The sequence below is a fragment of the Doryrhamphus excisus genome, linkage group LG5, assembly GCF_037039965.1.
Source record: "Doryrhamphus excisus strain RoL-2023G ecotype Guam linkage group LG5, RoL_Dexc_Guam_v1.1, whole genome shotgun sequence".
Taxonomy (NCBI): domain Eukaryota; kingdom Metazoa; phylum Chordata; class Actinopteri; order Syngnathiformes; family Syngnathidae; genus Doryrhamphus; species Doryrhamphus excisus.
Genome location: NC_136361.1, coordinates 11,260,794 through 11,285,579, shown reverse-complemented (window position 1 = coordinate 11,285,579; position 24,786 = coordinate 11,260,794). Strand labels below are relative to the sequence as shown.

The following is a 24,786-nucleotide window of genomic DNA, read 5'->3' as shown; positions in this document are numbered from 1 at the left end:
GCATGACGGGGGCCTGAGGTGTGAAAAAACACGGCGCAGAAACAACCCAAACTGTCAAACGGGCCTCCAGTGGCAAGAACACATTCCTTCCCAGTTTTGATGCAAAAATGAAAATAAGCATAAAAATCAAAGACTTGTCAGACGTGTAGACGCCACCTCAGCTTTTAGCAAATGGATGCTTTTCCTCACAGCTATGGAAAGCCGAGCGAGGGCGAGGTGTGTTCTGCGGAAGGGAGATTCGGTTTGCGTACCTCGTGTTTGAAGTCCAGGCCCGCAGGCTTCCTGAGCGCCAGGTCGATCCTGCCGGAGGAACCACGGGACCAGCTGGCACTTTCTCCACTTGTGCGTTTTCCACCTGGAGTTAATCACAGCAGCCAAAATGTCAACGACTTACAACTTCAGTCCATTTCCACACTTCCTTTTCCTTTCAGTTCAGATTGCTTAGTTACTCAACATAATCTGTTGTTAAGCATGACCAAATGACTGATCCATGTGGCAGGCATTTTTGCAGCGCTAAGTTTTGGTACCACATACCTGTAATTGCACTCCAGCTTAGTCCTAGCTTTTTGAAGTGTAAATCCTGTATTGAGTATTGTGAAAGTATCCCTTGTCAAGGTACAATACTGCAGAACATCCATTCATTCATTTATTTTCTACCGCTTTTCCTCACGAGGGTCGCGGGGGTTATGGAGCCTATCCCAGCTGTCTTTGGGCGAGAGACGGGGTACACCCTGGACTGGTCACCAGCCAATCACAGGGCACATATAGACAAACAACCATTCACACTCACATTCATACCTATGGACAATTTGGAGTCACCAATTAACCTAGCATGTTTTTGGAATGTGGGAGGAAACCGGAGTACCCGGAGAAAACCCACGCATGCACGGGGAGAACATGCAAACTCCACACAGAGATGGCCGAGGATGGAATTGAACCCTGGTCTCCTAGCTGTGAGGTCTGCGCGCTAACCACTAGACCGCCGTGCCGCCTGGGAAGAAATTGTTGAATAAAAAAATATTTATGATTTCATTACTCAAGTGAGAAGCTGATTTACCGTATATTATCTTTACAGGAAGGTTACCAAGGCAACAAGATGCGGTAACATCACCAAAACATGTGCAAAATGCAACTACTGAAGACTACCAGCAGCTTTAAAGGGGGCCGTTTTTCGGCCCTTTGTATCGAGTTGTGGACCCTTATAGAGCAGCTACACATGATCCAGACCTTCCAGAATCTGCACCTATTCAGCTGCATTCATTCATTTTCTAGCGCTTCTCCTCACGAGGGTCGCGGGGATTCTGGAGCCTATCACAGTTGTCTTCGGGCACCCTGGACTGGTCGCCAGCCAATCACAGGGCACATGTAGACAAACAACCATTCGCACTCACATTCATACCTATGGACAATTTGGAGTCACCAATTAACCTAGCATGTTTTTGGAATGTGGGAGGAAACCGGAGTACCCGGAGAAAACCCACGCATGCACGGGGAGAACATGCAAACTCCACACAGAGATGACCAAGTGGGGAACTTGGGTCTCCTTGCTGTGTGGCCTGCGCGCTAACCACTCGCCCATCGCGCAGCCTACTATTACTCTACTACTACAGAACAGTGGGCCCCCATAGACAACATGCGGCAAAGCTTTCCACGTGGCCCATCATATATCACTCAAATAATATAAACCATTCAGCCTCACTTAGAGAAGAGCTCATTCATGCAGTACTTTCACCGCTCTGCAGGGGGGAAGCGAGGCCTGCATGTTACAGTCAAGCAGCAGTAGAACAAGATGGCTTGCGATGAAACAAATATGGTGCGTTCACCCCCCCCCCCCCCAAAAAAAAACAAAAGCAGATGTTCAAAATGTGACTTTTAACAGCTACTGGACTACCATATACATTATGCATTTATCTAAAATATGATGGGGAAGCTTTTGTGTTTTTCTTTGTAACTGTATAAGCCACGTGGCATGGCGGTCAAGTGGTTAGCGCGCAGACCTCACAGCTAGGAGACCAGGGTTCAAGTCCACCCTCGGCCATCTCTGTGTGGAGTTTGCATGTTCTCCCCGTGCATGCGTGGGTTTTCTCCGGGTACTCCGGTTTCCTCCCACATTCCAAAAACATGCTAGGTTAATTGGCCACTCCAAATTGTCCATAGGTATGAATGTGAGTGTGAATGGTTGTTTGTCTATATGTGCTCTGTGATTGCCTGGCAACCAGTCCAGGGTGTACCCCGCCTCTCGCCCGAAGACAGCTGGGATAGGCTCCAGCACCCCCGTGAAAAGCGGTAGAAAATGAATGAATGAATGAATGTATAAGCCACGATGGGATTGTTGATTGTTGCAGTGCTCCTTTGTTGCTGATGACAGACACAGTAAGACAGTAATATTTCACTGGCCCTAAGCTGGAAGATCCGAATGGCTGTCCGTCAACACACGGGACCATCCTCAGCCCAAATGAAGGTTGTTACTGGTGCAGAGTGCAGTCCAACAACCATCAGACTGCATTTGTCAGAGAAGGGTTTTAAGAAGAAAAAATATCCGCAAAGAACTTGTCTCTTTGAGCACCACAAAATGGCCTGGTTGGAAGTTGCACAAAAGCACCAAAAATGTCACGGTCGGTCTCGAGAGCTTTGCGGTGCGACCCCAAGATGCAGAGAGCAGGACCAAATGCAGGTAAATAAGATTTATTCTGTGCAACAGCAGCAGAAGAAAAAGCAACTCAGGTAGCAAACGGACAAACGACAATGATCCCACACGGGGAGATGCACACACCTGAACTAAATACCAACACAAATTAGGGACAGGTGTGAATGATTGAATGATTGGGGCAACGAAGGAAGACAGGGCAAAGTAGGAAGTTCCATACAAAATAAGGGTGTCAAAAATGGAAACTAAAGCCCAGACAGGAAACACAAACAAACTGTCACGAGGGAACCCACACAGGGCGTGACAGTACACCCCCCTCAGGGACGGATCCCAGACGTCCAAGACAGTTCTCAGTCAAAGAAGGATGGGTGGTGGGGGAACCGGAGGTGGGTCGCCGATGGGACCCTTCTGGGGGCCGGCCGGGACGGTAGGCCCGGCGGAGCCGGCAAGACCCCTCCAAGTGATGGAGGGAATGGTTGGGTCGGCGGAGGTGGTAAGCACTCTCCGGGGGCCGCCCTCGACTATGCGCGAGGTAGGCCTCCTGGGTGCAGAACCTGGGCTCCGGCAGGGAGTCTCGAAGCCTGACGCGGCGACGGTGAAGCCATTGAAACGAGCGTGTCGTCCGGCCCGCGCACCATGTCCTCCAGTTCCCATGGCGGTCTCGCCATCTCCTCATCTTCCATGGCTTTGAAACGCTGCCAGGTTCAAAAATCGTTCTCCGCGAGGTCGTCGTCTCTTGGTGGGATCGTTCTGTCACGGTCGGTCTCGAGAGCTTTGCGGTGCGACCCCAGGATGCAGAGAGCAGGACCAAATGCAGGTAAATAATATTTATTCTGTGCAACAGCAGCAGAAGAAAAAGCAACTCAACAAACTAAAGCCCAGACAGGAAACACAAACTGTCACGAAGGAACCCACACAGGGCGTGACAAAAAATGGGACATTTCTATTCTCTGTTGAGAAAAAATTTAACCTTGACGGTCCTGATGGTTTCCAATGTTGGAAATTTCTGGTTGTGCAGGGGCGTCAAATGCCAACTGGCTATGTTGAGATGTTGCAGGGGACATCCTTCGTGACTGAAGGCCCTCTTACGTGTGGTAATGACTGTTTTTTTCAACAGGACAACACTGCCGTTCAATGCCTGCCTGACAAAGTACTTCTTCCAGAGGAATCACCTCACTCTTTACCTTACTTGACCACCCTGCATGTTCCCCTCATCTAAATCCATTTGAGAACGTTTAGGGATGGATGGAAGGGAAGTTTACGAAAATAGACATCTCACTGTGCTCTCCATGAAGCCATCTTCTCCACCTGGAGTCCTAAATCCTCCAAGGTCATCCACTGTTGTTTAACATACGGAATTTACACTGTGGGCACATTATGACGTTAAGCTAGCTATCCAGCTAGCTGACCCGTGGCCCCTTTTAAATGTTCAACTGTGCTGTATCAACTGGCAGAAATGTGACTTAGAGGGTGACTGGGCCCCACTTACCACCCGATTGTGAGCTTGTTAAATGTGATGCGTGGAGATGTAGCATACCGCCGTGAGCCTCTGTACAAACATCCCTCATCAAAAGCTGCACGCCGCATGAATGTAACTTAATTAGTCATCTCACCGCACGTTCCCTTTGCTCACATCACTTTTTATTACACCTGGCATCAGCGGCGTAAACAAGAAGCAGACGCCAGCACCAGCACCCTTCTATTAATACACACATTCACACAGAGCAGATATTTGCAGACATGTGAGGCGATGAAGATAGTCATCAGATGAATCTTTTAATTGAATGAGTCGTTGCAAAGCAAAAGAACGAAAAATAACATTTTTTTATCATTATTCCATCTATATTGTTTTATCCTCACTTGGGTTTGCCGGAGCCTGCATGTTTTTGGAATATTGGGAGGAAAACGGGACTACCCGGAGAAAACCAACACACGGGGAGAACATCACACAGTGATGTCCAAAGGAGATCTGAACCCAAATCTTCCAGGTCCCCTGACTGTGTGGCCATTATTATTCGGTACTTTTTCATGAATTACAACATTGGGTACGCCTGCATGGGGTTCAATACTAGCTATTGCTCCGGTATACTTGTACCAACCTATCTTTATCGTTGTCCTGGCCAAATCTCTGTTGCAGCGCTTGCAGGTGTACCTAATGAAGTGGCCACCGAATACGTGCAAGAATTAAACATGGCAACTGCTGCCAAAAAAGCTGAAAATGCGATTAACCTGAGTCAAAGTGGTGTGCCATGTGGTACCTGAAGCCCGGACATGTTTCCGGGAGCTGGCAGTCTCTCTCTTCCTCCAGCAGCTCGGGACAGTCCTGGCCTCCGTTGGAAGGAATCTGGATGATGAGACGCTTCCTTGATTGCTTCCTTTTCACGGCGTTACCAGCTGAGCAGACAGTAATTGAATTAGATGCAGGAAATAGGCGTGTGGGAATCGGATGAGAAGGTTGTTGAAGCCATAAAAAATACCCGCTGTTCAACCGTGTCCATCTTTGGAACTGACTTGTATTGTCAAATTTCACTGGACAGCTATTATAACATGGAAAAAAAACATGTGCTGAGTTGCGTTAAGCTTTACAAGAATATCTTAATTCAATGCATGTACAACAATCGCTTTTGATTGACACTGTCGGAGAGCTCTTCATTGAAAAATATGTTTATTCTAATATTATATGAACCTCTCATGTAGCTAAAGAGCCAAAATTTATCAGTCAATATAACATAGGCTGAATGGGCTCATTAGATTATATAGGAGTACCTAATGAAGTGGACAATAGTGTATGTATAGTGATATTCTCAAGTAAGAAATAACATCCAATTAAAATCTAGCGTTATTTATGCAATGAGGTTGCCAAATGCAGACGATAACAAGCGTCTGATCGCGTGTGTGTGACCTCAACCGGAGAATGTTTTTGCTTTGGCAGCATGAAAACAATAAACGTATCGGTATTTGCTGACACGCGGCGCCACCCGTGTCCTGGGAAAAGAAGTCATCCAGGGTCATCTCAGGTACCAACTGTCAAATTAATTAGATGTAAAGAGGTACAGGTGCAGAGGGATTGGGTAGGTAATGAGTTCGACACCGTGCACAGGGTCCAATTGAGAACACTTTCACCGGATGTGAGCCGATAATTTTTTTCTATAACATCTATAAGAAGTACAGCTAAGTAAAATCCATCCATCCATCTATTTTTTATACCACTTATCCTCATGCTGGAGCCTATCCCAGCAGTCTTCGGGCAAGAGGCGGGGTACACCCTGGACTGGTGGCCAGCCAATCACAGGGCACATATAGACAAACAACCATTCACACTCACATTCATACCTATGGACAATTTGGAGTCACCAATTAACCTAGCATGCACAATATATATTAATAATATAAATTCATATATATTTATATTATATATTATTAATAATATACATATTTTAAATGTCTCCTTTGCAGTGATTAGTCAGTAATAATTATGTTTATAATTATTATAAACAAGATATTTAATTGTCTTCAATGAACTAATATACATATTTCCAAAATGTCCAGGACTATTTTGCCCTAACATTGTCGTTTTCTGAAACATCAAAGATAATTTAGTCCTCAGTTTACTAATTTAAGTGTTTTTGTACAAATCAAAGCCAATTTAGAGCAGGGGTCTCCAAAGTGCGGCCCACAGGCCATTTGTGGCCCTGGCTGTTTTGATCAATGATAATCAGTTGGTAAACCTTAAATTTAGATCCCTCAGAATACTCCAAATATCTGAATAAAAGAAGAGTAAAAAATGAGACGCTGTCTCTTTTCCAGCAATCCCAATGAGTCATCAGCCAGGTCATATACGTAAGATGAGAATCAATTTATTGTGGTACAGTACCTGCGTCACAGGACACGGGGCAAGAAGTCCACTCGCTGAAAGGGGTCATAATGCAATCTTTCTTGCAGGGCAGCTGACACGGTCGGACTGTGCTGGGCCGAGGACCATCTGGACACCTGCACCGACACAAACAAAGTGAGCATCAATGCTGGAATCCATTCACTCACACACACATCTCAAAATCCAAAACAATAAAATGAAAAAAAACAGATAGGAACGGAGGAAAGCACTGAGACAGAAGTTCACCAATCCTGCAGACAATATAAAATTATACACAAATGCATAACAGTACATGTTTATCAGATTCATGCAAAGAGGTTAAGAAGATTTGTTGTGCATACAAGAGAAGCAGAATGGCCTCGAGATAATTGTTGTTTTAACTTTGATCCACAATGAGTGATAATGAGAACAATAAGGGATCACACGGAAGCTTGTCTAACGAGGTTATGGTTATTCCTCAGTCACTTCATGATGTCGAGATGCCATCTTGCCATCTGACCCCCGTGAGACTGCATCACTGATGTCCAACATTCCTCCTGCCCTCCGCCACACGGGTCAGGTTTCATGTCGCTAAAAATGAGCGGCGTCCTCTTGGTGGCGTTGGCTGCTCGTTAACACGGTGGAGCTTCACCGGCTAAATGTAATAATGCGACAGAAGGAGAAGATTTACTTTTAATACCAAACACACAGAGCTAAATCCCTCTCAGGTGGAACAAATCCTCTGGCGTTGTGGTACAAGAGAACGGTAAAAGCTGCCTGTTCCCCTGTTCTGTTGATGATCCTTGGGCCTGAAACACTGAGCATTACTAAGAGACTTTCATTGGTGTGAATGTTCTCCAAACAACATTCCCTCCTTCTTTCTCTTCCAATTATTGAGTCACAATAATCACAGTACAGCTAATTCGCTGCTAATAACATGCATTAAAGGTTACCTTTAAATTACAGTTATCTTTTAATCCCACTAATGGCTGCTATTATGCCCTTTTAGATTATTAAAAAAACTGGTTGTCAATACCAGCCAGTCAATATTGTCAGGCCCTTTAAAAAAATAAGACACTGGAAGAAAATCCCTCCATCCATCATCTATTTCACTACGGCTTGTCCTCACTAGGGGGGGTATACTAGAGCCTATCCCAGCTGATCTTGCAATATTACACAGAACTGACTGATGTGGCACAAATCATTAAAAATTTTATTTAAAAAGCTAACTAAAAAACAACAACAGCAAAAATTGAAAAATCCCCAGTAATTTTCAAAGAATAACATAATTGTACAATTATTGTATTACAATAATTGTAATACAATGATAATGAGGGTAAATAACATCATTTTAATAGCATAAAGCTGAAATATTAAAATAATAAGTTTTTTAAAGACGTAATAAAAACAAATGAATAAAGGTATTCATTCATTCATTTTTGTACCACTTATCCTCACAAGGGTCGCGGGGGTGCTGGAGCCTATCCCAACTGTCTTCGGGCGAGAGGCAGGGTGGTCAGCCAATCACAGGGCACATATAGACAAACAACCATTCCCACTCACATTCATACTTATGGACAATTTGGAGTCGCCAATTAACCTAGCATGTTTTTGGAATGTGGGATGAAACCGGAGTACCCGGAGAAAACCCACGCATGCACGGGGAGAACATGCAAACTCCACACAGAGATGGCCGAGGGTGGAATTGAACCCTGGTCTCCTAGCTGTGAGGTCTGTGCGCTAACCACACGACCGCTGTGCAGCCCAAAAATAATTTATAACAAAGTCAAAATTAACATAATTGTACAATTATTGTATTCCAATAATTGTAATACAGTGATAATGAAAAAAAAGAAAAAAAGTATATACACGGTATATGCACGGTGGTCTAGTGGTTAGCGCGCAGACCTCACAGCTAGGAGACCAGGGTTCAATTCCACCCTCGGCCATCTCTGTGTGGAGTTTGCATGTTCTCTGTGGGTTTTGTTCTGTGGGTTTTCTCCGGGTACTCCGGTTTCCTCCCACATTCCAAAAACATGCTAGGTTAATTGGCGACTCCAAATTGTCCATAGGTATGAATGTGAGTGTGAATGGTTGTTTGTCTATATGTGCCCTGTGATTGGCTGGCCACCAGTCCAGGGTGTACCCCGCCTCTTGCCCAAAGACAGCTGGGATAGGCTCCAGCAAACCCCGCGTTCCTCGTGAGGAAAAGCGGTAGAAAATGAATGAATGAATATATATATATATATATATATATATATATATATATATATATGACTTATAAAATTAAATATATATATACATAATTTTATAAGTCATAATATTGGGGTTGGGGAAAATGGCAAAAAAGTCCACTATATTAGTTATACTAATACTAATCACAAAGCTGAGATGCAGTTTTTACTTGAAATATAGCTTCTAATACACATGTTGCTTTACAAAATATCATCCTTTCATTTTTCAATATGTGGCCTTTGCAGGAAAAACTACGGACACTCCTGGTGTACGCCTAAAGAAAAAGTCCTTTAGCAGAATGAAGCAAGAAGCTCCATTCGCTTTGAGCGTTTGAAGCGATCCTTCCCCGTGAGGCGCCTGGCCTCTATTGGAGCACACAGCGGGGATGATTGGCCGGGCCGCTGTCAAACATTAGCACCATGAATCATTCCCTTTCTCTTGTCGCACATTCTTCAGCATCCCTGTGATTATACAAACACATTTGGAGGCATTCAGCGCACAGTCACAATCAATAACCAGACGTGGTTCTCTTCCTTGCACCGCAATACCTCTCTCTACTGGATGATGGAAGCCCGGGCCTGAGGCGCTGACATATTTTCCTCTATTGTCTCTCTCTCTCCTCCCATATTGCACTGTGAGTGTGTGTGTGTGTGTGGGTACATGAGTGCGACATGCACTGTATATGGTTCACCGCCAGAGTCTTCTGGAAGGAAGAAGGCTGAGGAGGACACATCTGCATGCGCAGGGCGCTGACAGCCATGTTTGTTTATGAGGCAGGCGTCACAGGGGTGCTCTGATCAATGTTACCTGCCAGCTGCATTGTGCCAGATGAAGACATGCAGGGCAAGGAGAGTAAAAACACACACTTCAGCATGGTCCCTCATAGCAGCAGCAGATGGCTAAAAGCCTCGTGGGCGGAGTGAGGTGTGTGTGTGTTATTTCTGTCAACAAATGAGCAAAGCAGGAAGTGATCTGCCTCATTAAAGAGTGTCAACTGCCTGTTGATCTGCGTTATCTAAACACGGGCTGACGGAGAGCACATGAATAATTGAGCAACAAGCAGACAGAGCGCTACACAACGTTTTAGCACTACAACTTTCCACAAACAGCTTCCTGACGATATGCGGCGGCGGCGGTGGGGTAGCTCAAGCTACAACAAAAGGTTATCTCAAGGCATTTTACACATGAACACATGAAATAATCCCGCAATAGCATACACTTTGACACATAAACAACAATAGAGCCCCTGCCAGACGAAGATCCTTGACTCAAAAGGGTCTCCACACTTGAGTGGGCTGATAAGCACCACAAGCTCATTAATGTGCAGTGACACCTGACATCGAGCTATACACGTGAGCTGAACTGTACAAGATAGGCTCCTCTCCTTTTTCTAGTCAGTACTCAAGCAGCAGCATCTTGCACCAGATGGAGCAACCTGCTTACAATACAAAGTTACAATCATCTAGCATTTTTAGCATCAGCCAGAAGCAGGAAATTTTGATTTTTAGTCATCTTTTGCAAGTGAAATTAAACCCAAAAACTCAGTTGAAGAATAAATCCTGATAAAAGGTGACGCCGAGATTCCCTGCTGTGCTGCTGGAGGCGAGCACAAAGCCATCGAGAGCAGGCATGTCATTAGACAGCGTGCCTCTGAGATGCTGGGAGGGAGCCGAGGACTGCAATTTCAGTTTTATCCTTTTATGAATGTAAGTTGAAAAAAATCCTAACATCTGCATCACAGATCACACCTTCGTCATTAAAGGTTCGCTTTACTGAAAACATTGCCATGTGTGTTGTCAGCTAATGACAAAGTTTAGCTACCGATGGATCTTTGAAGGTAGAGCCTATCCTAACAACAGCATGACTACAAACCATTAGTCGCTTGTCTGGGCACAATTAGGGATGCTTGATATTACAATAAAAATCTATCCATTGATATCGGTATCAGTTTTTCTACCAATAAAGATATTGGCGCCAGAGTGATGACAACAAGCTTGCTAGCTCAGTACGACTACAGTATTTCCTGGTTTGTATGTTATTTGCACTGAAAGCACAATTTACGTGGTCGGGCTCTAATGCAAATTGAGGCTGGCAGAATTACCATGTTCATTTTAATTTATCGCATGATTAATTAATTCATCCCAGGACTAGTACCCATGAGATATATATTTTTCTGAACAAGAACTCTTGACCGAATTTTGACCCGTTTTAATATTTTGTGGCACCCCTAACCTTTACAGTGCGGCCACAATTATTCTATAAATATTTTTTCTGAATTCCTCTTCATCATAAGCCTGCTGTAGAGGTGGTCCAATGATGGTCCAATGATGAGGTGGTTAGCTAAGAAATAGGGAGAATCCCGCCCTCGGAGTTTGCATGTTCTCCCCGTGCATGCGTGGGTTTTCTCCAGGTACTCCGGTTTCCTCCCACATTCCAAAAACATGCTAGGTTAATTGGCCACTCCAAATTGTCCATAGGTATGAATGTGAGTGTGAATGGTTGTTTGTCTATATGTGCTCTGTGATTGGCTGGCCACCAGTCCAGGGTGTACCTGCCTCTCGCCCGAAGATAGCCGGGATAGGCTCCAGGACCCTCCACGACCCTCGTGAGGATAAGCGGTAGAAAATGAATGAATAGGGTGAGGAGCTCAGACTAGAGCTGCTGCTCCTTTACATCGTGAGGAGCCAGTTGAGGTGGCTCGGACATCTAGTTCAGATCCCTCCCAGATGCCTCCCTGGTAAGGTGTTCCAGGCATGCCGAGCAAGGAAAAGGCCCCGGGGCAGACTTAAGACACACTGGAGGGATTATGTCTCATAGCTGGTCTGGGAACGCCTTGGTGTCCTCCCGGTGGAGCTGGAGAAGGTGGCTCGGGACAAGGAAGTCTGGTCTTTCTGACTGAGACTGCTCCTCCCGAGACCTGGACCCGGATAAATGGAGGAACATGGATGGGTGGATGGATGGATGTTGGTGTATCCTTGCCTACAAGGCTGTGTAACTCAACTAGAAGATACTTTTACAAGGGCAACATCAGCAGGACATCTACAGCATCATGTGCCAGACTGCCAGACTGGTTAAAGTGGGATTTACCAAAAAAAAAAAAATAGATGCGATTAGGGGTTAGGTCAACGCTAGCCAAGCGGTTAAGCTATATCGTCATATCAGATTGTGGGACTATTTTTAATAAAACAAGGCGGAAGCTGGAGTGAAGCCCACTTTTGTCGTCCTGCTTGCTGCTTTGTCTTCATCTCTGCCAGAGGAGATTACTAACATCCTGGAATTGGACCGTCCAAGCAAGCCGATAAATGGGGCGGTGTCTGGGTCAGCTCACGGACATTTGTCTTCATTCTATCTCGTTCACAACCAATCAGGTTGGCCTTGAACGCCCTGCACGTTGATCTTTTACATAAGTGATGCCGCCATGCTCGCCTGGCTGGTAACCACACCTGAGGGTTAGCAAAATAAACTGTTTCTTCACTTTCTAGAGGCGAGTTAATGAGTGGACACTTGACACAACATCACCTCCCTCTTCATCTTGTGCTGTGGAGCAAATCAGTCAACTGGCGCAGGACCAGTAGTTCATATTTACATTCAAATATGCTCCATTGATCTCCACTGGTGAAGGCTTGTTCCTGGGACCAAACCCCAAATATTTAGCCCTGATTAAATTGCCTTTAAGTATCAATCCGGTTTAATTACTGTCATTATCATCAGTCGGAAATTAGCAGCAGTTAATTAGGCTTCCAGAAAAGCGGAGGTTTTATTCTATTTTATTTATCTGCACTGGCCTGCAAAGGGAAGATACGACTCGGGTGGCAACATCACGTCGCCTCTCCTCAGCTGGCAGCTCTGTCATCATCTCCTTGTTGTTTTTTTAATTTATTCAGCCCTGATTCACTTTGCTCTGCAGCTGTCACTTGGCTTGCAGGCTGTCTCTCAGCAGCACACTCCTCCTTTGTTTCCTAATCTCAATGTCACAGCAACACATATCTGCACTGAACCCTTCACTGTCTGCATGCAAGTGCCACTCCTGTCCTTTAACATGCAAAACAACTATCTCGTCTCGCCCGTAAGTCATCCCATGAATGACCTATAGACGCTTGAGGCTGCTTTAGATTGGTGTCCACCCCCTTAAAAGTGAGGCCCTGTCCACAAAGGAATGCCCCTGAGATTTTTTTTTGGCGAGTTGAAAAAATATTTAGGAAAAAAAAAATTGTTCCTTAAAAGGGGCCTATAAATGTAGTTAGAATGTTGTTTTCTCGGTGGCACGGCGGTCTAGTGGTTAGCGCGCAGACCTCACAGCAGGGAGACCAGGGTTCAATTCCACTCTGGGCCATCTCTGTGTGGAGTTTGCATGTTCTCCCCGTGCATGCGTGGGTTTTCTCCGGGTACTCCGGTTTCCTCCCACATTCCAAAAACATGCTAGGTTAATTGGCGACTCCAAATTGTCCATAGGTATGAATGTGAGTGTGAATGGTTGTTTGTCTATATGTGCCCTGTGATTGGCTGGCCACCAGTCCAGGGTGTACCCCGCCTCTCGCCCGAAGACAGCTGGGATAGGCTCCAGCACCCCCGCGACCCTCGTGAGGAAAAAAACGGTAGAAAATATATGAATGAATGAATGTTGTTTTCTCGTGTTAAAAGATGCCAAAGTTTCAGAAAATGAGGTTTGGAATTGAGCCCTAAAAGAAGTTTGGGATGGCTCAAAACGCTCGGTTTCAGAGGACCTTGTAAAACTGTTCTTTTGTGATGTCACAGAGGAGGGGGTTTCCTTATGGGCGTGGCTGTAGGCGCAATATGAGGGGGACGCAGCACCTGTGCATCTCAGTCCTCCTGAGCTCCACAGCAGCAGCAGCGGTGCTTCTGACAAAGTGTGCCCAACAATGAGTGCTCCTCCTCGGGCAGGAGTGGTTGGAGGAGCACCAGCGGTGCCTACTCTTTGAGTTCATACACTGTAAGTCAGGGCTCTCCAGCCAGTCGATCAGGAGCTGCCAGTAGCTCCTAACACTTTTTAATTAGCTCTGTAAAGACTTTATTCATTTATTATCAACTCCTATATCGGCAAAATTAGAAAGTGCTGTTCGCAGTAATAGTAGTTTTTCAGTATGACCAATCACAGCAGAGTGGGCATGCCCCGAGGCGGGCGGTCGGGGAGCACAAATCCAAGGAAATACAGCCGGAATAGGTGCAGAATCTGGAAGATCTAGAAAGTTTTCTGTGCGGGTTATTGTGTGCTCTATAGGAGTCCACAACTCAATACAAAAGGTCAAAAAGTAATAGGTCTCTTTAACACTTTACAAGGTTTATAGTGTTATTGTTTGATCTCCAATTTACTTCTTGCAATTTTTTTAACGCCTTCCTTTCTTTTCACACAGGAAGTGAACAAAATGTAAAAGTACCACATACCTTATACCAAGGTAGGATAGGACACGTTTTCAGATGTTACTGCAGTAACAGAAGCTCAACAAGAACTTACTTCTTGGGGGGGACTTGTCCCACGTTGACACGCACACAGATGGCCTTCCGGGTCTGCATCCCCTTGGAACAGCTACTGGGGCCCATGCTGACCGGGGCTGCTGCCGATGAATTGAGGGATGAGGTGGTGGAGGGGTCCTCGGTACACGGTCCCCACGGCCCCGTCTGCCAGTGGTAAACCGTGCAGGCATGCTCGTTGCAGTTGCGCACTTCCTGGAGGGCGCTGCTGTTGGGACACAGGGCGCCACCTTGAGGGGAGAAGCTGACAGTTAGCTTGTTGTGGTCTTTTCCATTTGTACAGTGACATGTCAGACAGGAGTTATCAGCGCTGAGCAGGTTGACAAGCTCTCCGGCGACCATAAGAGGATTTTTCAACATGTCAAGTGACTTTAGGGCCGTCTAGTCCACACTTTTTTCCATGTGTCAGTCATGTTTCATCCCTGAGACGCATAGAGTTTAAACTTTTTGCTGGATGGACAGAGAAAAAGCCCTCTCTGGTTTACTACAGTCACATTGAGCCCTCCACAGCTGCACTTACAATTTAATAGGTTTTCCAATATAAACTAGCTTAAAGACAATCACAATGTATCCTACAAAAGGGGTGTCCTTAGTGCGGCCTGGGGGCCACAAAATTGAAAGTGCACAGTGGCAAGCAGTTACACAAAGCTAAGATGTGAATGCTTTGTTAGATAACTTTGTGCATATTGCGCTACATTGGATCGCTTTTAGCATCTTTAATGTATAAAATTTGTCAAAGTGGCCTTTAATTGTTTGCCGGAAAAGGTTTGGACACCCCTGTCCTACAACAACGCACCCTACCAAGCATCCTCCAATTGTTTATGACATTGTACTTGCAGGTATGGTGAAATATGAACGCTACGGGAAAAAGGCACAGCTATGCTAGTGCATGAACATATTGGGGTTGAAAGGCTAAGAAAAAGTATGGGGAAGCTACAGGAAAAAACATTTACAGTGGACCCTCTGAAGTTGAACATAAACTTGTCACGAAATATATAAATAAATAAATGTATTTTCCAAACACTGTTTTTGCTTCCATTTTTCATGAGCTGAACTCAAAGATGTCAAACTTTTTCGATGTAAACAAAAGAAGTTTCTCTCTCTCTCTCTTTCAAATATTGTTTAGAAATCTGTCAAAATCTGTTAGTGTGCATTAATAATTGATCATTTAGCCACCTCACAGGTGTGGCATATCTAGATGTGACTAGACATCATGAATATTGTACAGATATGTCTTAAGTTGGTCACAATAAAAGGTCACTTCAAAGGTTTAACTGCAATTGGGAGGGGATGAGAGTCCTGAGTAGTGATTGACCAATAATCGGCAATGGTATTTGGCTCTTTGATACATAATCCAGCTGCTGGTAAGAGATTGAAACCGTAACTAATGTGACACAAAGTTCTACAAACCTATTAGCGTGGTGCACCCAAACATTGCATAGCGTCCTTTTTTTGCCCCAGTGTTGCAAACAAATAGGAGTGTGACCAAAAAAAACAATCTAACTGGGAAATAAACTAGTATGTACAGAGAAGAATGGAGATTTGCCAATTTTGGAGCCAATTGTGCTAACACCGAACACTAACACGCTCTCAGCATGTATGAACAGGATGTCATCTGTCAAGTTCTTTGTTTGTTTTCATTAAAAAGTAATTCAATGAAACATGATCATCCTGTTATATTATCCCTTTGGGTCATCAATAATGTCCTTTTTCTGTACCTGAAGGATCATGGGAAATATGTTTGAATTTAATAATATCGTAATATGTTTTAATTTTTATGTCTGGTCATACTACCATACGTACGTACAGTACATAGTACACATTATCACATACTACAGTATTAATTGGCCCTGTACTCTAGAAAGCGCCCATGAATGATACGGGAAAAGGCCGAAATGATACTGTGTCAAAGCCCAGGGCAGTGATACTGATAAAATATAGAGTTTAACCATGTCCAGTATCAGCCCCCGTAGCTGTCCACTCAGAGCGTGCTGCTCTGGTATCGTGCCCGTGAAACAACCAATCAGAGAACAGCGCACGAGTGCTTAGTGCCTAGTGCTTCTCCAGTCACCAAAAAACCCAAACTTGATTAATGGAACTTTAATTGTCAGACATTGATAAGATAAGACTGTTGATAAAATATTATTGTTGAAATATTTTTGCAATTGTTGTGTTTACACGGTTTAGATATAATACATGTAATAAACTGAACATTTTCTGGAAACAAAATGGTCTTTTTATTAAATAGTACGTGATAATGAGCTCATGATTAAATAGTATGTGATAATAAGATCATCACATGGTTTGTCTGGTATCAGGCCCAGTATCATGCCCCCGCGTGCCAATATCAGCCTGACACTGACACTTGCGGGCATGATACCTGGCCTGATACCAGACAAACCATGTGATAACCTATAAGTATCATACAATCAACTGTACTGCATGGAATAATCAATATAATAATATATTGGTTATCAGTCTCCTTGATTACAAAAAATTGGTATAGGAACTGAAAAAACCTTATTGGTCAATCTCTAGTCTGAGGCCCATTGTTCCACGAGCACCACCTCATGTTACAGCATATAATGCAGGGCCCCATGTGGCAAAGCCCAGTACAGGATTCCTGGAAGCTGAAATCAACGTATATGAAATTGGAGGCAAATGGTGGTCACAAGCTATTTTTTTGGAGTGGTCTTTCATTGTGCCGCCCAACCTAATAGTGGGGCAGATTGCTGAAACAATCTTTCACTTGGTGATACAAGCACCAAAATTGGCACACTTGTGCAATAGAACCTACTTTTTCAAAAAAGTACGATATCCAACTTCAAATACAAAATGGCCGCCATTTTTCAAGATGGCCACCATTCATAGTCATTCGAAATCGTATTTGCACTAAAATGACAAAATAATGTCATTGTGATAATCTTCATTCATTCATTCATTTTCTAACGCTTTTCCTCACAAGGGTCGCGGGGGTGCTGGAGCCTATCCCAGCTGTCTTCGGACAAGAGGCGGCGTACACCCTGGACTGGTTGCCAGCCAATCACAGGGCACATATAGACAAACAACCATTCACACTCACATTCATACCTATGGACAATTTGGAGTCGCCAATTAACCTAGCATGTTTTTGGAATGTGGGAGGAAACCGGAGTACCTGGAGAAAACCCACGCATGCACGGGGAGAACATGCAAACTCCACACAGAGATGGCCGAGGATGGAATTGAACCCTGGTCTCCTAGCTGTGAGGTCTGTGCGCTAACCACTCGTCCGCCGTGCCGCCATTATTGGATTTAATAAATGATAATACATTCATTTGGTATTCTGACCATAAAAATATTGTGTTTATTTGAGTTCTACTTCAACAAGTACATTTTTTTCAGATTGGCAGCCATATTACATTTTATGTTGGATAATGTACTTTTCTTAAAATATGTATCCTGAACGTCATCTGTGCCAATTTTGGTGCTTGTATCACCAAGTGAAAGATTCTTATGACATGTTTGGATAATCTGCCCCACTATAAAGAACAGCTGTGCAATAATTCCCACACTGTCTGATCAGCGTCTTGATATGCCACACCTTTTCCTGTATGGCTCATCATCACTGATGTCTTTGTAAATCGGTTTTATGAGAGCTAATTTGAAAGTAAAATGAAGAGCAGAGTTTCATTTATTCACAGCTAACATTTAGCCCTCCCGTATTTACAGCTGATCTCCAATCCAATACTGAAAGTCAAGTCTTTTTGTCTGATAATTACTCAGCTTTAAAATAGCAACATCCTTTTGTCAGGCGGTGAGGTAGTGGTAGCTCACGAGACAAGCATACACACACAGCAAGTGCGAAAAGGAAAATCAATTTTCCATCAATGTTTTTTGTTGAAATTGAATTGTTTAAAGCCCTAACCCTTACGCTTCTAAGGGTCCACTGTATTTCAGGTCTTTGTCTACAGTCCGTGTCAATGAAACAGCACATAAATAGTTCAGCTTTCTACTGTGCGGCCAAGCTTTCACACCAACAAAACTGTAAATCTGTTGACATGCAAGATTTACCCAAAAGCTCAGGAAACTTCGGCACTCGTGAAAGACCTTCAAGTGCAGACATAACGGAGGAAAGTTAGTCACTCCAGGATACAAACTTTAGTAAGCATATTTCACACACGGCTCAACTAACCACGATAGAGATGCCAACATACAGGCGGTCCTCGCACCAAAACGGAAAAAAAAAGAACAACCGTCGTTCCGCACATGAGACCAGAAATATAAGTAGTCTAGCATTACTACAAGAAGGAAAGACACCATAATGTCTCCCAAGCGTCAGGAAGACTCTTCTGCTTGTGACTTAACAAAGAAAAGGACAGCAAAAGTGAAAAGCGAAGTGAAATTAGACATTGTGTCATGTTCAGAAAGTGGAGAAATGCCGATCGTGTCATTCTTGTATTTGATCTTTGTATTACTGTACGGTGGAACCTCGGTTTTTGTCATGTTTTGTCAAAAATCAAAACATATGAAAATTAGGGATGTTCCGATGAAGATTTTATGCTGACGGTACCAATCCCGATAATCCGTGAGTGAAATCGTCCAATACTAATACCCATACCGATTACATCGTTGCGGGGATATGCTGGAGCCTATCCCAACTGACTTCTGGCAAAAGGCGGGGTACACCCTTGACTGGTCGTCAGCCAATAGCATGGCATACAGTATATACCGATCACACACATACAGTGTAAATGTTTAAATGTACTACTGCTATATTAGGGGTCACCAAGGTTTTTTCTTATGAGAGCCGCTTTTACAAAATGAAAATGGCCAAGAGTTACTAATTTTTGTAACATTTATTGTCATAGCTTATTTCAAGCCAAACAATGCCAATATGCTTATTTTACCAGAACACGAACAAAATGCTGGTATCCATAACTCACCTTTTGTATTTCACAATGCATTTATTTGAAGTCTTCTCACATTATTGTGGGAAAACCTGTGAAAACCTGAATGAAAAGTAGGTTCATCCACCTCTGGGCAGATGCAGCTGACTCCCTCTTCTGTGCCCGGAGAGGATGTGTGATATCAGTGTGCACAACGCCGTTTGAATCACAGCGCAAATGCTCACTCATTGCGCGTCAAATATCATCTGGAGCCTGACGCAGCCTCACACAACAAAAGTTCCTCCAGCACTAAAAGTGCAACACACTATCTGCATGCTCCCAAATACTCATGCCCAAATTTTTCCAACATTTGCAAGTCCTGTGGATTGGGACCAGAGTTTTATAGGTACTGCCTGAAGGATGATCACATTGTGAGCCTCAAACTCAACACCAACACTCAACCAAGTGTTTGACCTCACATGCCCCACCAATCTAAAGCTTTTCTCAGATACATTTTTGAGGCACATTTTGCAGGGTGCAAAACTTATATCACTCACAAAGACAGGAAGTCCCACACACGGCAGACATGCTTGTTCTGAATGCTGCAACGGGGCGGAGCTGAACTGCGGAGAAGGTCAGCATTTTAAGCATGAAAGCGTTTAAGTATTGGCTGTGGTGAGACCAACCATATTGTTAGGTCTAGAGAAAGTCCCAAAGGACATGGAGCAGAACTGGAGTTAGCAGAGATGAGGATGCTGAGGTTCTCATTGGGAGTGACCAGGATGGATAGGATCAGGAAGGAGTACATCAGAGGGACATTACATGTTAGAGGCCTTGGAGATAAAGTCAGAGAGGCCAGACTGAGATGGTTGGGACATGTCCTGAGGAGAGATAGTGAATATATTGGTAGAAGGATGCTGCCAGGTAGGAGGCATAGAGGAAGACCAAAGAGGAGCTTTATGGATGTAGTGAAGGAGGACATGAGGGTAGTTGGTGTGAGAGAGACATATGCAGAAGACAGGGTTGGATGGAGGCTCTGTGGCGACTCCTGAAGGGAAAAGCTGAATGAGAAAGAAGAAGATAGGCCGATAGATATCAGTACCATCCTTTTTCACTGATATTGGCTGATACCAATCAGTGGCTGATCGACTGGAGCACCCCTAATGAAAACCAAAGTAATATTTGCTATAGAAAATCATCTGATTCCAATTAATCCATTCCAGACATCCAAACTATTAAGTAAAATATGTTATGTGGAGAATAATTTTAGTTTTACATTAGGGATGCTCCAACCAAGAACTCTGCGTGTGCTAATAATGTCTTGTCCCTGACACCGTGTAGGCGTGCAGCAGTAAACCCAACATGTCTGCTGTGTGGAACATATCTGTCATTTGTGAGAGTGATGTAAGATTTGCATCCTGCAACACATGCCACAAACAATATCTCGACAGACCACCATTCACACTCACATTCATACCTATGGACAATTTGGAGTCACCAATTAACCTAGCATGTTTTTGGAATGTGGGAGGAAACCGGAGTACCCGGAGAAAACCCACACATGCACGGGGACAACATGCAAAACTCCACACAGAGATGACCGAGGGTGGAGTCAAACCCTGGTCTCCCAGCTGTGAGGTCTGCGCGCTAACCACTCGACCGCCCTGCCGCCCACCCGTGTTATTATTATGATAATAATGATGACTGTTATTATTATTATGCCTGGAGTCAACCACAAACCAGAAGTGATTAATTAATAAATTAATCTTTAAAAATCTGTGATAGAGTGCAGGAGAGATGTTCAAACCGTGAGCCAGGGAGGGATGACTGTGTATGGAAAAATGTACAGCTAATTGATAATGCTGATCGGTATCAGTATCTGCCGATCTCACTCATGGATGATCCGTATTGGAATCGACAGCATAAAACCCTGATGGGAACATCTCTATTTTACATTCAGAAATCAATGTGAAATAATTATAAATGATGAATGAAATGGATAAATGAACATATGACTTAATTTTTTACCTTTATATTACTCTTGTTGGTAAAGACGGCGAGGAAGGGAGAGAGAGGAAGGGATCCACACCGGCAACAACATCTCAACGTACTTAATCATTTTCATTAAATACGGCAAGATGCAACATACAACTGTTTGTTATGTGCCGAGACACAAGACAAACTAATCGTCAAAAAGCGTGGTTTGTCCCTCATGTGTTCTCTGGACAGCGAGTATGACTTCGGTGATAATTTAGGTTCCAAGTTCTGACTTCCATTAAAACTCAACTGACCCGAACGGAACTGGTTCGTACACCGAGGACTTCCTGTATTTTGGGGCTAGCGAGAGGTTTAAAAGGAGCTACTAGTCAGATTCAGTTACCCTCCATGACTGTGATCCAGGCCACCACCATGTCAGTGACTGCGAGTGAGGACAGAAAACCAAGTGAGACAAAGACAAACACACATGGAGACAGGATGCTGGTGATGACAGGTGATGAGACATCAACAGAAATAAATAGCACAAACAATCAATGAAACTTTTAAACACCAGGACCAGACCAAGTCCTCAGGCTTACCCTCTCCGGCGTTGTAGGCCAGAATGGAGCGAGTCCTCATCTGCTTGCCCTCAATGGTTTTACTGGAGCAGGTTTGGGAGCAGGTGGACCAGGTTGTCCAATCGCTGAGAACACAGTCCCTGGAGCAAGGCACCTCACAGGCTACGGGCTCTGGAGGCGGCGTGGAAGAGCACAGACTTTTGTCCACCGCCTCTCCTGAGGAGGATCATTTAGCAAACAAAAAAAAACCTTAGTAACAATGTGATACTTTGGCCTTCAGTTCTTTCCATATTGATTGGACAGTTATGAAAATGTTTAGGATGGCAAACATGACCAAGTTCAGAGCTCTTGCAGATGTCCTGCACGTTATGTGAAATGTTTTGGTGACATTTGGTTGGTTGGGGAGCCAGAACTTCATATTTCTTTTTCCTCACTTTTAAATAAATGTATTTCCGTTAAAAAACGAAAGAAAACAACCCCAACTCCAACCTAATTCTATCTTTACAACACTTTACAATTGACATAAAACACAAATACATTATTAATAATAACAACAATATTATTTAAAACTAAAACAATATCAACACAAAATGTACATAAAATTAGTTACAATAACAACAATCTTTATCATTGTTAATGGCACTCATCATCATTACCATCACCATCATTATCACTAATAATAATAATAATAATAATAATAATAGCAGTCACAATGTCTTACCCTTGCATTGCATCTCACAAGCATAACAAGCTCCCCAGAGCACAACACTGTAGCCATTATTCATTCAATCTATATATTCCGAAACCATACAATTTTATTCACACAAGGAAGAAAACATATATTTTACGTTTATTTAGTAGTTAAAATTTAAATTTACAAAATGGATCCCAGATAATCTGACTCACTTATATCTAATCTAAATGTACTTTTTTCTACTGCACCTCATTTCGGATACCTATATCAATTGATACCAATCCAATCCAATGAAATGATGTTGGCAACAATACCGTTTAGAAAGTTGCACATTTCCATGTGGCACAAACATCTGTATGAGAACAAAGTGCAAAATATAGAATGCAGCACTCATACATATAATTAAATTATAAACTGGGCTCAAAAGAGGGCCACTGCGAATTTTGTAAGGAGGAAGTTGCACAAGCTGTTAGCTGTACAAACTGAGTGTGACCAATCACAGCAGAGTGGGTATGTCCGGAGGCGGGCCAGGGATGGAATAAATTAAAACATCATCTGAGGAAATACCGCTGGAATAACTGCAGATTCTGGAAGCTCTAGAAAGCTTTCTGTGCGGGTCGTCTGTGTAAGGGGCCAAAGGGCCCAAAATTTGCATAATATGTCCCCTTCCAGTTGTGTTTGGGCAAGGAAGGAAGGAAGGAAGGAAGGAAGGAAGGAAGGAAGGAAGGATGGAAAGAAGGAAGGAAGGAAGGAAGGAAGGAAGGAAGGAAGGAAGGAAGGAAGGCCTTCCTGCCTGCCTTAGCTAGCTTTTGTCATGTGGTGCGAGTCATCGCTTGCGTGCCGATATCATCGACAGAAATAATGAAAACTAATTTGTGTGGCGATATCAGCCGAGGCATCCCCATCACAGGTTCATATTCATCACATGGCATTAAATAACAGCAGCACTCAGCAACACAAACTACTTTTACTTTCAGTGATGGCTGGTCCAACATCCTTGGACAAGAAATAATTCAGAACACTTCACATGTGTCCGGCATATTGACATGACAGCTGATTTGGAACAGCTTTATGGACAAAATGTAGATTTCTTTTTATATTGATGCACTCTCCATACTTGAGTGGCACTGAATAAGGAAAAAAGATGCATGTGGGATTTACACTGCAGCCTATGAATTATTAATAGTGCTGCCACCGAAGCAGCCATAACTGGATCATGTCAAGTCAGCATGTGAGGCTTCTTGCGCTCGGGAATTGGCATGGGGAACCAATTTTTTTTTTTTTGTATTTCTATGACTTTTGTCAAGTTAATGGTTACAGGTAAGTTCATTTAGAACATGTTTAACAGTTCAGATTTTGACATGAAGTTGTATGACATCCCCATCAGCAGTGTAGTCCATCAACAGTGACTTACCCCGTAATTGTCCTGTCAGATTTGATGTCAAAGTTCGGTGATGAGAAACATAGTTGTGGTTAGTTATTGGGGTTATTTAAGTAGAGAGTTTGGCTTCTCAAAACAGAGTAATACATCTGCATTATAAAAACTCCTCCTCAAAAAAAAATCTAAATACTTTCTCTGCCGCCGTATGAATGCCCACTATCGGCTGTCCATTGTGATGAAGATGCATTTGCCGCCACGGCACAGCCATCTTGTTTATGTATGTGTTCCAGATGCAAGGGTTGCAGCCTTTTTCGCCAAATGTATTTCTATTTCAAACTCATGTTGTTTTGAGAAGCCAAAGTCTTTGCTGAAGTAACCCCAATAAAGAACCAGAACTACATTTCTCATCAACAAAATCCAACCAGAACTGGGCTCACAGGACCAAGTCCGGGGTAAGCGGTAAGGCACCGTTGCTGGACTACACTACTGATGGAGATGTCATACAATTTCATGTCAAAAAGTCAGAACTAGCCCTTTAAAAACACAAAGTTGAGACTAACAGTGTTATTTTTTTTCAGTGACGGGTCACCTAGTTCATTACTTTCCAAATGTTACAACAACTGTACAATTAGTGACAGTGAATGCAGCATGAACTGTAATTACACACTGATATCCACACCATATCAACAATCTGGATGTTGACACCATTGGTCACTACGACACAGGAAGCTAAATAGCTTATTAAAAACAGTTCTTGCATAGGAAAATACAGCCCCCTAATACGAGATGACACATGTAAGGTACATAAAAGATAAGGTAACATGGTTTTAAAATAACAGTTTAAAATGTAAAAATATGGTTAGAGCATGTAAGAGTAGTAATAGTTCATGTCATACATATAGAATTCAGTTGTAAAAGAAAAAAAGACACCTTACTATTGTCTAAAATAACCAAATCTCCATTGTTGGCGTTTGGGTGTAATACCGCAAAGTCCACTAGAGGGTGCTAGCAGCGATGGTGGTATAGAGTAGGTGACAAAACGACAGAGGAAGAATAAATCCTG

At 43.4% G+C, this 24,786-nt stretch overlaps 1 protein-coding gene across 9 annotated transcripts in view; it reads right to left on the bottom strand.

Annotated features, from left to right (window-relative positions):
- thsd7ab (thrombospondin, type I, domain containing 7Ab) overlaps positions 1 to 24,786 on the bottom strand; it is a 180,264-nt gene that overhangs the window by 56,774 nt on the left and 98,704 nt on the right. For 4 of the 9 annotated variants that reach the window (XM_058052748.2, XM_078790683.1, XM_058052751.2 and 1 more), the window contains 7 exons: positions 21,670 to 21,864; positions 21,474 to 21,512; positions 18,279 to 18,314; positions 14,209 to 14,455; positions 6,522 to 6,637; positions 4,906 to 5,041; positions 252 to 355 (listed from right to left, as the gene is read on the bottom strand). In XM_058052748.2, the coding sequence (XP_057908731.2) occupies positions 252 to 355; positions 4,906 to 5,041; positions 6,522 to 6,637; positions 14,209 to 14,455; positions 18,279 to 18,314; positions 21,474 to 21,512; positions 21,670 to 21,864 (873 nt within the window). The remainder of the gene's footprint in view (positions 1 to 251; positions 356 to 4,905; positions 5,042 to 6,521; positions 6,638 to 14,208; positions 14,456 to 18,278; positions 18,315 to 21,473; positions 21,513 to 21,669; positions 21,865 to 24,786) is intronic. The other 5 variants (XM_058052753.2, XM_058052755.2, XM_058052754.2 and 2 more) reach the window with 2 other exon arrangements.